The 13,130-nt window shown below is 40.8% G+C and overlaps 2 protein-coding genes across 11 annotated transcripts in view; both read right to left on the reverse strand.

Moving 5' to 3' along the window:
* Positions 1-4,094, reverse strand: part of LOC123747162 (lysocardiolipin acyltransferase 1) — a 66,536-nt gene extending 62,442 nt beyond the window's left edge. For all 3 annotated transcript variants that reach the window (XM_045729196.2, XM_069321582.1, XM_069321583.1), the window contains exon 1: positions 3,944-4,094. The gene's annotated coding sequence lies outside the window, so the exon portion shown is untranslated. The remainder of the gene's footprint in view (positions 1-3,943) is intronic.
* A 2,211-nt stretch (positions 4,095-6,305) lies between these two features.
* The window catches only part of LOC123748350 (autism susceptibility gene 2 protein homolog), a 131,584-nt gene continuing 124,759 nt past the window's right edge, over positions 6,306-13,130 (reverse strand). For 5 of the 8 annotated variants that reach the window (XM_069321590.1, XM_069321585.1, XM_069321589.1 and 2 more), the window contains one exon: positions 6,306-8,005. In XM_069321590.1, coding sequence (XP_069177691.1) covers positions 6,733-8,005 — 1,273 coding nt within the window. In that variant the 3' untranslated portion in view covers positions 6,306-6,732. The remainder of the gene's footprint in view (positions 8,006-13,130) is intronic. The other 3 variants (XM_069321587.1, XM_069321591.1, XM_069321586.1) reach the window with 1 other exon arrangement.

Below are 13,130 nucleotides of genomic sequence, written 5' to 3' on the forward strand. Positions count from 1 at the left end.
AGATTACACAGTGTAGATAAACAAAACTAGTTATAAGTTCATCTAATGACCTCATTTCATAGGATGGTTAGTCATACATGAAATCAGGAGAGAACATGAAATGAATAAATCCACAAAGCCGTGATGAGGGTTCGAACTTACGTCTATGATGATCCCAGACGCGCCTTCAGTTTGTTGACGCAAGAGAATATGAAATATAAGACTGATTGATCTATTAACCTCCACTAGCAAAATCTGTATCGAGATTGAGTTAGTTATTTTTTTACCAGTTACTTGATTTTAATTTATTCAACTGCAATTTGGATATTTGAAGAACGATGATAATTGATATTTGAATCAACGAATGAACCTAAAACGAAAACCTGGTGATGTTATGAACCTGTAATTAAGATTTATTATGTAATGCAGTTATTGCAAACAAGCCTGAATGGTCCTCAGGCATATATGCAACTGAAAACTCACACCCCAGAAGTGACTCGAACCCATACTGCCAGGAGCACTCTGCAACTGGTGTACAGGACCCCTTAACCACTCGACCATCACAACCGGACAAAAGATGATGGTAGCCGAGGCTAATTCCCCATCATCCCGCCGGCACTCTGATGGTAATCTTGGGCATGGTATTTTATCAAATCACCTCATACTTTGGGGCACACGCGAGGAACACAATTGCGAACAACCCTGAATGGTCCCCAGGCATATATGCAACTGAAAATGCAGTAATTATGTAATGTCATATAATTATAATTAGAACCTTCTAAAGCACTTAAATCACCGGTGATTGAGTGATAAATAACTCACTGTGAAGTGGAACAGATCTCTAACCTTATCCATGTAGGTCAGAAGAAAATTATAAATGTTGATAAGCATTGTAAATAATGTCTGTGGCAGAAGAAAAAACACTCTAGTCACATCCGCCTATCTTACCAGCTATTTTTTATCTTTATTTAATAAAATACAATATAAATCATATATACATAAATTTTACACGGCAATACTACATTACATATACAGTAGTATAATTCTCAGTAAACAAGTGTTTCATAATCACAGAACTTGAACTTTAAACCCCTAAATGTTATACTTATTTTTCTTTAAATGATTTAAAATATTGGAGATTATATTTACATTAATTTACAAGGGAAATTACTACATTTATATATATTTTATATAATTATCAGTAAACAAATTTTCTATATCATCACCAAGCATGAGCCGTAAACTCCAAATGTTATACTTGATCCTGCCTCGCAAGAACTTCAATATTTTGCCCCAGTCTACCGTTATCAATTCCTTTAACATTGCCAAACTATCACAGGGTGTTCTTCTTAATCCTCATTCCTTATCCTATATGCTCTCCTGCTTTACTACTAATGTTCTAGCCTAACTTCGTCTTATTGTATATGTTCCAGTTGCTCAAGTTAAACTCGTCACACAGACGGATGTAAACGTGCATCTCAGGCTAGGATACTGTTGCAGGTAATAATTGGGCATCCAGTTACCAATACAAAACGGAACATATTTGCTAACCTTACAAAAAGAAGCTAGAATACTTCCTTGGACATTACGTACTGAACTGTGATCACTACAGCCGGCTCACAGCAGAAAACCCCCGGAATCGATTCCCGCACGGAACAGAGACATTTGGGCACGTTTCCTTGCACCTGATGTTTCTGCTCACCTAGCAATAAATAAATACCCTGGCATTGTTGCGACTGTCTCCCCAGATAGTGGGAAGATAGACAAAAGGAAGACCGCGTCATTCCATCCCATTTAACAGCCAATCGCAGGCCAGATGAGCCTCAAACCTCAATCACAGGAAAAACACAAACTGATACTTATCCGCCATCGAGAAAGCTCTACTTAGCAGAGAGGTACCACAGAACAAGCCAGCAAAGGCTGAATCCCCGCGCAAGTTCAAACCATGAAAATTATATATATATATATATATATATATATATATATATATATATATATATATATATATATATATATATATATATATATATATATAGAAGCGCCCCCCTGACGCCTCCAGGACCAATATTCTGCCCCCCCCCCCTTTAAGAATACACTATACCCTTCCATTACCTCCAGCATTTCCTCTCCCTATCCCCCCCCCCCCTGCCCCTCAAAATATATATATATTCTCATCCCTAGAGGCCCCTCCTTTATCCTCCAAGCAATAAATGTGACAACACGGCCACCCGACAGCTCGATAGCTAATCGCGGGCGTCACTTGGGAGAGATTCCACAAACCCCCAAGTAAAAACCTGGTGATCGCTGTCAACGACTCACCTTTACGACCTTTGAGTGACCGCTAACCCAAGTTATCATGTAATGACACTTGGCCTCTAGATGCAGGAGTGTCACTGATGACACGTGCGGATGGGGAGGGAGAGGAAAGTGAGTGAGTGAGAGTGAGTGAGTGAGTGAGTGAGTGAGTGAGTGAGTGAGTGAGTGAGTGAGTGAGTGAGTGAGTGAGTGAGTGAGAGAGAGAGAGAGAGAGAGAGAGAGAGAGAGAGAGAGAGAGAGAGAGAGAGAGAGAGAGAGAGAGAGAGAGAGAGAGACAGACAGACAGACAGACAGACAGACAGACAGACAGACAGACAGACAGACAGACAGACAGACAGACAGACAGACAGACAGACAGACAGACAGAGAAAGCGATAGAGAGAAAGATAGATAGAAAGAGAAATAGAGATTGAGAGCTTTGAAATATCTTTTGTCACCAAACAGCCAAAGGGAGGGAGGGAGAGAAAATATAATAACAAGGAACTGATATTGAAACGAAACAAGATAGATGACACTTTGTCCTACATATGCCTATTCACCTTATTAATATTCGAAAGGCAAGACAATCAGGACAAACTGTGGATATATGATTGTTTAAGTCAATATTCAGTATATATAACCAATTTGTCATTATATGTTGTCTTAACAGAAAGGCGAGATGAAATAATTACATTTTAAGACCTATCATTCTTTAATCATATAAAAATGCAGTCATATTTCATGCTATTTGATTTTTATATACAATGATGCACAAAAATTACGTTCGGACGAATACAAATTGTCTATCTTTAATTCAGAATCTAGAAATTCTAGAGAAAACTTTTACAATATTATTTATCAGTATTATCAATATTTTAAATATTGCGTACATTACATTTGTAAATCATGTTTTATTTAACATTTTTTCACGTAAATGTTATGTTATTAAACATTGTGCATCCGCTTGTGTTTACACCTAGATGTTCCTGCAGGATCAAGTTAAGTTTCTAGCCTCATCTTCCAAATAATCTTAGATTTCACTTCACACGTTTCTATCACATTTATATTTAATATTTTGTATCGAATTAGCTACAACGAGTTCTACGCTAAGTCAGAGAGAGAGAGAGAGAGAGAGAGAGAGAGAGAGAGAGAGAGAGAGAGAGAGAGAGAGAGAGAGAGAGAGAGAGAGAGAGAGAGAGAGAGAGAGAGAGAGAGAGAGAGAGAGAGAGAGAGAGAGAGAGAGAGAGAGAGAGGGGGGGGGAGAGGGGGGGGGAAAGGGGGGGAGGAAGTCATCAGAGATGTCAAACTCTCCCTTCTATAGTCCAGAGGGGAGAGGCTAGACCTCCCCCCCCCACACCCCCAAACTCGACAACAATACCCCTCGCCCCATCCCAGCTGCTGGGAGGGGCTGGGAGGGGAAAGAGCGCTCCCCTCGCCACATGTAAACATTTGCTCCAGGTGTGTGTGGGATTTTTTTTTCCCTCATTTCACGTAACGACACTTGCAATATTTCTCATTCACTCTCATTTCCATATGTGTAGTGTACTTGGATGTTTTTTGTGTGAGGAGCGAGTCTCCAGTCACGAAAAGCGTCATTTAAAACGAAGAATTGAATTTGTGGTGCCTATAGGCCTATGCACAGCATAATAATTGCTTGTAAAAAACTTACCTGTCCGAAATTCAACCCGTAAACAGCTGCAGTCCGTCGTGGTGAGCCTTGGGGGTCAGGGGTCAAGAACTTCCAGCAGTGCCACCACCACTACTGGCACTAGGCACTGTCAAGCAGGTCCAGCGGCGCGCGTGCGTCCTCCCTCCTTCACTTCTCCCTACACACTGCTCGCCGCCTTCCCTCTAAACCCCCTCCATCCCACCCGTCCTCTTCCCATCCCCCCCATTTGGCTTCCCTCTAGCTAGCGGTCAAAGGGATTTTATATCCACTTCCATCGTTCCCATATTGATTCGTAAAAGTTTTTTGTTTCACATTAGTAGCGAGCGAAGGTTTGTGAGATAGAAGAGGGAAGGAGGGGGGGGGGAAACACATGGCGTCTCCTTTGCTGGATAATTTTATGGAGAAACGAGACTCGTTGCCACGAGAAACGTAGTTTGATGGGATTTACTCTATTTGCTAATGGTGATTCTCGAGGGGGTCCATATGTGAATATTATGTTCAAAAACACGTACGACTATGTAGCCTTTTTTTGCTTTTGTGGCGGTTAGGTATGGATATATTTTGATTCTAGCCAATGGTAGTAGCCTAGGTTTAGGAGTTCTGATTTTAGCATTACAGGTAACTATTATTTACATCTAGCATCTACGGTAACTATCGCTAACTATCTACGGTAACATCGTAGATAGTTAGCGATTATATTATTGAGAATTGGCTGGGTGCTGAAGATACTCTATAGTGACGGTGAAGATATTGGAGTCACGGATGATGGTTCTGGGGGTGTTGAGAAATGGTGGTGATTCAGGGGGGAATGGAATGGATTAGTTGGATAGTTGGACAGGGGCGAGGGGTGGTGTGGGATAGTGGTTTAGGTAGGGGGTGAGGGATGATGGTGATTCATTATTATATCTAACTACTTCTTTTCTTGAGTTGATTCAGGGAGATGGTTACACCCATTGCTATAATATGTACCATTTTGCTGATCACTTACCTTACCCCAACTTTCATCACCATATGATTACTGGTACTGAATTCTGGTAGCCAAGGTAGGATAGGTTAGGGTAGATTTCCTAGGAGTGAATGGTGAATCCTTGATTTAATCGTGTTTCTTAAATATTTAGTTCAAATTGTGTTACCTTCTGTTCCCTGCTTTTCTACTCTTGCTTTTTTTCCTTGCAATCACTTACCGTTTGTTTGGCTGGCAGTCAAGGAAGGTCACTTGATAAGGAATTTTTAAGCAGAACCCTTCAATTTATATACTCATTAGACATTTAGATCAATTCTTGTTTTCTGTTGGATGAATCGTAGACTTTTTTAACATACAGTAATTAGAATTAATAATTATGTTATAATTACTTGACACTTGGTCCAGAATACATATTTTTAGTGGCCAATGTTTCAACTGAAAATGTAGTTGTGAGCTACAGAAACATGAACAAAATATGATGTGGAAGGAGGGATTACTCTCAATACAGCCTTATCTGCCATCAAGTGAATTCCATACAATACATGTATTATTATTTATTCCTACGTTTGTTAGAATCCTTTTTTTCATGTCTTAGCTAAGTTCTCTCTTTCATTATTATTCTTAGCAATTCAATAACTTTTTTTTTTTACTTTTACTGGAACTACTTACTCTCTTTTTTCATTTCTACTTCCACTGATCTGTATTCGTAGTTCTGATTCCAAGCACACCATTCATATTTTACGACTGTTTTAGTACTTCACTACGTGTATCATTTTGGAGCTGATTGCTGGATGTGACTTATGGTATACAAAGGCCAGATTACATTAATGGTAGAACAGAAATGTTTATTTTTATCATGTAATAGATTTTTTTTGCTTACTTCCTTTTTTCAATTTGGTCAAACACTAGGATTTGTGACTGCCAAAATTTTCTTGAATTATTTTTTGGTCATATTAAGATTTCCATACTGAGATTCAATAGATTAACTCCTTTCTAGGTATAATATTACATAAGTCAGGCATCTTTGCCTTTAAGCTGCAAAATCAAATTGTACCAATATTAATGTTTTTTGTTGTACAACTCTTGCCTGAAGCATTACTATGAAGATTGGGAGGCTGAAACAAGCAACACCATGCATTTTTGTCCATCAATGGCATGATTGAATTGCCCCAAACAGTTGAAGCTAACTAGCACAAAATTATATATACAGTATTTCTATTTTTAATGGTAATTATTATGATACTAATGTCTAGGATAATTTAAAATGACAATTTCATAGAGAAGGCTTATTCAGAAAAACAGGCTTTAAGTACATTATCCATGTACTTTTTTTTTATTATTAATATACTATTTTCTCAGGTATATTCTTGACTTGAGTAGCTGAGGGAAAGAAAAATATTTTGTTAACAAACTCCTGTATTTAGAAACAGTTTAACAAATGTCATTGTCAGTCTGCATCAGATCATTTCAGTCAAGTCGATATTAATTTAATTTCTCTACAAAATACTTTAGGAAAAACAATGAATATCTACAAAATGTTAAATAAAAGGACAATGGAGGTTGTGGCCCTGGACCACCGTACTGTACAGGTATGGTACAAAACTTGTGTTACAATCCACAGCCTGATCATCATGAAAGACACGTTGACTACAGGTAACCCTTGGGGCTGTACTGTAGTCTTGTGGGCCGCCCGCCCTGCACCACCCTCAGTAAAGGTGCTTCTAGCAGCAGCAGCAGGTGGCCCAGCATAGCCCAGACTTAAATCTGGGCTCTTGCATTTGCTGGACACCACCTGAGACCTAGTATGGCCTAGGGATGACTAGAGTCAGCGTGGGTCATCCTTTTTATCCGGGGGCCGTGGGTGAGCCGGTGAGGAGCCACGCATGGAGGGGATGAGAGGCGGAGGCAAACCAGGTCCAAGGGGTGGTGGCTGGGGGTGGCCTGGAGCACCTGGATGTGACCCGTGCATAGATCCTAGACCAGGTGGGTGCATGCCGGGAGGTCCAGGACCCAGTGGAGGGCCACCTTTCAATAAAGAGGATGCCATATGAGAGACTGAGGGATGAGGTGGAAGTAAAGCTGATGTAGGTGGGTAAAGTCCACCTGGAACTCCAGCTAGGTGAGTACGTTCGAATAGTTCCCGAGCTGCGGCTGCCTGTTGCTGCTGGTGGTGTTGTTCTCTATAACGTTCACTTAGTATTAATGATGACAATGGGTTAGTGTGTAACATCTGTTCTTCACGGGCTGCTGCCAGACTCATTCTTGGGTCACGTAAGGAATCCCTTATTAGAGCATCCCTGGCTGCTAGGTCATGTGCTCTTGCTGAAGCCATTTGTTCTTGTGCAGACCGGTAAGGATCTCTGAAAGGATCTGGCCATCCTGCTAGGTGTGAAGGTCCGCTTCCATGATAAGATGGGCCTAATAAACGAGCCCGGTGGTCCAATACTGAGTTAGCTGAAGTGGTGGCCATAGTTACAGCCAATGAGTGTGGAGGCAACATTCCCACAGATACTGGTGGGGGTAAGACAGATTGCGGTACACCATGTGTTAAATGACGTGGTGCTTCTTTTCCACCCACAATCATCACGTCATCCTTACCACCCTCTAGTTTAATTCGTGGATCATGTGTTCTAGACCCTGGTCTTGATCCAGGTTGTGAATCTGGCCGCCCTTCTGTCTTCATGCTTGATGATGGCATTGAACCAGGTGGTAGCTGACTGGAACCATGTGAGGAAGGCTGGTCCTTATGATCAGGGCGAAGTGGAGACCGTGAACTATCTCTACGGGATAGCCCACGATCGTGACTAGCATCCAAGGCACGAGCTACTCTATCCTTGTCAAGTTCAGCACGTCGCTCGCGTTCTCTTTCTCGCTCCTCTCGTTCTCTTCTTTCTTCACGTTCTCTTCTTTCTCGTTCTTCTCTTTCCCTTTTTTCTCTTTCTTCTCTATCTCTACGCTCTCTTTCTTCTCGCTCTCTATTCTGTCTCTCTTCTTCACGACGTTCTCTCTCATACATGGCAGCATCAGGCTTGACCGGCCAAGGACCAGCAGCAGCACCATACGGCGTCGGCGCCCGTAACCTGTGAGGGTGTACATATCTACTTTTAGTTAGAGAAGCTCATTAAAAGGAAACTAATAAAATGCAATACCTAAAATTCTAAAACTGGAAAAATTCTCATGATTACAATTAACAGCCTCTTAAGCTTGAAAGGAGTATATATCTAGTCTTAGATGCAATTCCTAAGAAATAAAATATAAAACACAACAAAGATAATGCTGCCTAATCTAGTGTTAGGCCAGGAACAAAGTAAACTATTAATAAAAGAAATTTTGTACACACTTTTCTTTATATAAAGAAAAGGCAATGGGCGATAGTTTGTTTTACACAATGACAGTGAAAATTAAAAACAAAAATGGGAGCAGTGCATTATTCTAGCATTAACAACATAAATAGTGTCCTAAAAGAAGTGAATGTCTTCATAAACTAAGGACAATTTCTCCTTTTGTGGGATAGTTTTCTCTTGGCAATCTTAGAAATGTGAGGTGTCTAAGACAAATCATAAGCAATTGAAATGATTAAGATACTGATAGAAGTTTAAGGTTGATGAAAAAAGCATTCATAGTAAGGCTGGAAATCACAAGAGTGTGTAATAGTAAAAGACCAGCGTTGAATGTAATGAAACGCCATTTTCTGGCTGAGACCCAGAGGCTTCCCAGAGCTATCCAGGCTGATATGGAAATTATTAGACTTTGGGATCAGTCAGTGTGAATGGAGTTCTTTAGGCTTACCGGGGACCACAAGCCAGAACCTGACCGCCCCTCAGAGAGAGACAAAGAGCAATGGCCTATAGAATTGCATAAGTGATTTGGAGCATTCTATTTCTGCCATTGATCGGGCCAGACACCCAGAAAGGTAAGCATCCCAAAACAAATCTTATTCTAGTTGAAACTACTACTGAAAGTCAAACGAGTGGACAGAACTCCCCAAAGAAAAACAAGCAAACCAGAATTACATCACCACGTGCCGTGCTGCCGTCTGCGCAGCTGCCCCCTCCCTGGGAGGAGGAAGTGGGAGCCCCAGACCCCTCATGCTGGCTACCCACATCTTCAGTTCGAAGGCTGGATGTCAAAACACGTGAAAAAAGCGCTGACTGGAGGGAGGGAGGGATGCCGGGAAGTCTCCGGTTCTCACCCAGAAAATGGTGTTTCATTACATTCAACGATGGTTTTCTGGGGGAGCCCCTTCAGCTCCCCGGAGCTATTTACCCAAAGACAAGGACAAAAGAGGGATAAACCTGGGAGGTGGAAACCATGCACTCTATACCCAAAAACAAAGCAACTGGCAACACCGAATGACCCCGTGGACCACCCAGGAGACCCGAACCCTGGAACTGGGACGAAGGGAACCCCGGGTCAACCCAAAGCGTGTCCACGGCCACAGAGGCCGTGGCACACAGGCAATGGCAGAAAGCCACAACTGGACTCAAGATGATGCACCCCCAGCCAAACCAATCAAGCATCAACATCCCAAGGACCCCTTTGGAAAGCAGACTTCCCAATCTCACCAGAAAAGAAGGAAACGGCTGCAAATGAATAAACCGATCACCAGAACCCAAAGGAGCAGAAACCTTTGAGAAACAATCCTGAACCAAAGGGGCCACTACAAACCAAGGGGAAGAGAGATAAGAGAGCGCATTGTCCTAAGACCAGGATGGCTCAGGCGGCGCATGAGCAGGCCGGAGGTGAAACAACGCCCGTGACAGATTGCGAAATGGTGCAGAAGGAACATCAAAATTGAAAGCAAGCCGTAGCAGCTCCGCCAGTGCCGCTCAAAACGAGGTGACAGTAATCGGCATAAGATGATGGTCCTAAAACAGCCACGAGAGAAAGGACAAGACCACCGGAATAGAAAGTGAAATATACCAACGAAGAGACAAAAAGAAACAGAAGGACAGCCAGGAAACCTCATACTGCCGCCGAGACAAAGCACACAGGTGGGACACCATCAATGAAGCCACCCAGAAACACAAAACACTGAGACAAGAAACTGGAGCTGGAGTCACACACAAGACTCAAACACATCAGCCGAGAACTGAAGATGTGGGTAGCCGACGTGAGAGGTCTGTGGCTCCCCCCTTTCCGAGGGGGGGAGCTGAACTGATGGTGGCGCAGCACGTGGTGACGTCATGCTCGTTTCCTTGTTTTTCTTTGGGGAGTTCTGTCCACTCGTTTGACTTTCAGTAGTAGTTTCAACTAGAATAGGGGTTTATTTTGGGATGCTTACCTTTCTGGGGTGTGTTTTCTGGTCAATGGCAGACATAGAATACTCCAAATCACTTGTGCAATTCTATAGGCCATTGCTACTCGTGCCTCTCTGAGGAGGACGGGTTGGGTCAGGTTCTGGCTCGTGGTCCCCGGTAGGCCTAAAGAACTCCATTCACACTGACTGATGTCAAAGTCTAATAATATCCATATCAGCCTGAACAGCTCCAGAGAGCCAAAGGGGCTTCCCCCCAGAAATGTAACTTTATTATAACTTTATCTGACTATGCAGCAAATGCCCTAAAGAAAGAGGAAATTGAAATCTAGCATATGATAAATGGACTCAAAAATACAGATTTTAGCGAGCAAATCTAGAGAAAGGCTATAACAGAAAAGTCAAGAGGATTGTGAGAGAAGTCATCAGTGTAAGAAAGGATAGCAAAGAAAATACCGTAAATAAAAGTACTGTATTATTGAACAATAAGCTTTGTTCATCAGTGCTTATCATCTTCCAATTTATCAATACTGTACAAGAAAATCATTTGGACCAATGCAATGGAATATAACTTTTCATATCAATATCAACGAGAAAATTGCATTTTCTCATTGATATGTCACACTATTTTGATTTCGTTCATCAATAATGTATTCTTTGTCAAATATGGTGACCAATATTATGCATAACATTTTAAAAGGAATATGCCAATGCAATTGAGTAGTGTTAGGGATAATTTTCTACTATTTAAGCTTTAACAACTCTAAATGAAGCCTAAACTTTTGTGGCCTTATTTAATGTGTTGATACAATCTCTACTTTGACTTAAAATAATTAGCCATTGTAACCCTCAAGTTTTTCCTTCAATTACTGTACAGTACTTTCATTATCTCTATGTATTCATTCAATAGTGACCATTTCAATTATATTTCTAGTCTGTATTACTTTGCATTTGTCCAAAGTGAAATTCATTTGCTACTTATTAGAGCAATTTACTCTGATCTGTAAGTTAGTTTGCAATCTCTAATGTTCATGACTTTGTTTCCTTGTTTATCGTTATAATTGTTTTTATTAAAGAGCATAACCCATTATCAGTGTATGTAAATCATGAACCGAACCAGTCTTAAGACTAGTCATTGTAACACTTGTCATATCTAGCCAGCTGGCTCTTGCATTATTGCTTCTCTGAATTTTCCAAGTGCTGAACATCAGCTAAATAAGTCAATAATTACAAGGTAGTCCCTTACTTAAACTTGTAAAACATCTATGTGATCTTTGCAGGTGTTTACTCTTTACAAGCAATTTCCCTTTCTAGTGGCTTATTTGGAAGTAGTATCGCAAAGGCCACACTTAATTACACACAGAAATCACAATTGAGTGATGCATCAAATGAGCAAATCCTCAAGGGCCGTGACGAAGATTCAAACCTGCGTCCGAGAGCATCCCAGACGCTGCCTTAATCGACTGAGCTACGACATGGTCAAAAGGAGTTGAAACCGAAGTTCTACTGAACTTACTGGATCCTGCAGCCTCTCCGAGGCACAAACCAGGGTTTTACACAACTCCCCCTGAAGAGGGAGAACGGCCTATTGACATAGCTCGAGTGCATGGGGGGAGTTGTGTAAAACCCTGGTTTGTGCCTCGGAGAGGCTGCAGGATCCAGTAAGTTCAGTAGAACTTCGGTTTCAACTCCTTTTGACCATATCGTAGCTCAGTCGATTAAGGCAGCGTCTGGGATGCTCTCGGACGCAGGTTCGAATCCTCGTCACGGCCCTTGTGGATTTGGCCACACTTAATTATTTTGACCGCCTTTAACCTTTTCAGATACAACTTTGCCAGGACTGGTAGCAACATCCTGATTGCAATCGTTTATAAATCAATGAACGTCTTCATCAGTAACTAGCAAAGGGACTAGTAAAGGAATAGGATTTCCATTTGCTGCTGGAGCTACAGATGTGAAAAGTTAATTGAAAATCCTTACCATGATTCATTGTAAGATAATTTTTTTTACCATAGGACAAATAGACATTACAATTCCCTTTGTTCCTAATGTGACAGTAAAATTACTTCAGATTTACTTTGATATTTCCAGCAATATATAACTAAAAATTATGTTCACGACAGAAAGCTGAAGATGAGTTCAGATGAGAGGAGGAAAAGAAGGAAAGCTTAAATAAAGTCAGAAGCAGACTAAAGCTCTGTACTTGTACTGTACTCTTGAAAGCTTTTTACTATGCTCCATTGAAAGCTTTGTAAATTTTTAGTGCTATTACAAAAACTCACTATAATTAGAAAATGACCTTGACTAGATATGACTAAGAATGAGTATTACAAAACCCATAATGGTGGGTTTTAAAAAGAGACAATGAATGTGCTCAAGAAGCCTGTGAAACGTATTTTTAGAATTGATTTAAAGACTTTTGAAAGTACAGGGGAAAGCAATAGGCAAGAGTTAGGATTATATTTAACTGTGAAAGGTTAAACCATTGTGTGTGTACATGACAGGGAAAAAGCTTGAGGATACAGCGACAAACCAAACTGTTCATATCAGATGCAAACCCTCCGACTGGTACACTTCCATAGCACAGAAAACATATACCATTCAGACGGTTTACTTTCTTTATTACTACCACTATAAAGAAGCAAATAATTAGTCTGATGAAACATTTCAAGATGTTAAACAATGAAATCATTCATAGGGGACTTGGCAAGAAAAGAGATTACTAAAGATGTTGACTTGTCCGAGGAACATGCAATTAAAAATCATCAGAATGAAACAAAAGAGAAAGACAGGCTGATATTATGTGACAAGGTCAATTGTTGGAAAATTATTAGCTATTTACACTTATCTTTAAGTATGGTTTGCTGAGCAGTGACAATAGAAGATTGCACTTAATGTCTATAAAGTTTAACATTCCATTTAGGGCTATAGGCTGTTACAAAACAGTCTAGAATTGAAGCCTAGAA

This window comes from Procambarus clarkii, chromosome 10 (assembly GCF_040958095.1).
Source record: "Procambarus clarkii isolate CNS0578487 chromosome 10, FALCON_Pclarkii_2.0, whole genome shotgun sequence".
Lineage (NCBI taxonomy): Eukaryota > Metazoa > Arthropoda > Malacostraca > Decapoda > Cambaridae > Procambarus > Procambarus clarkii.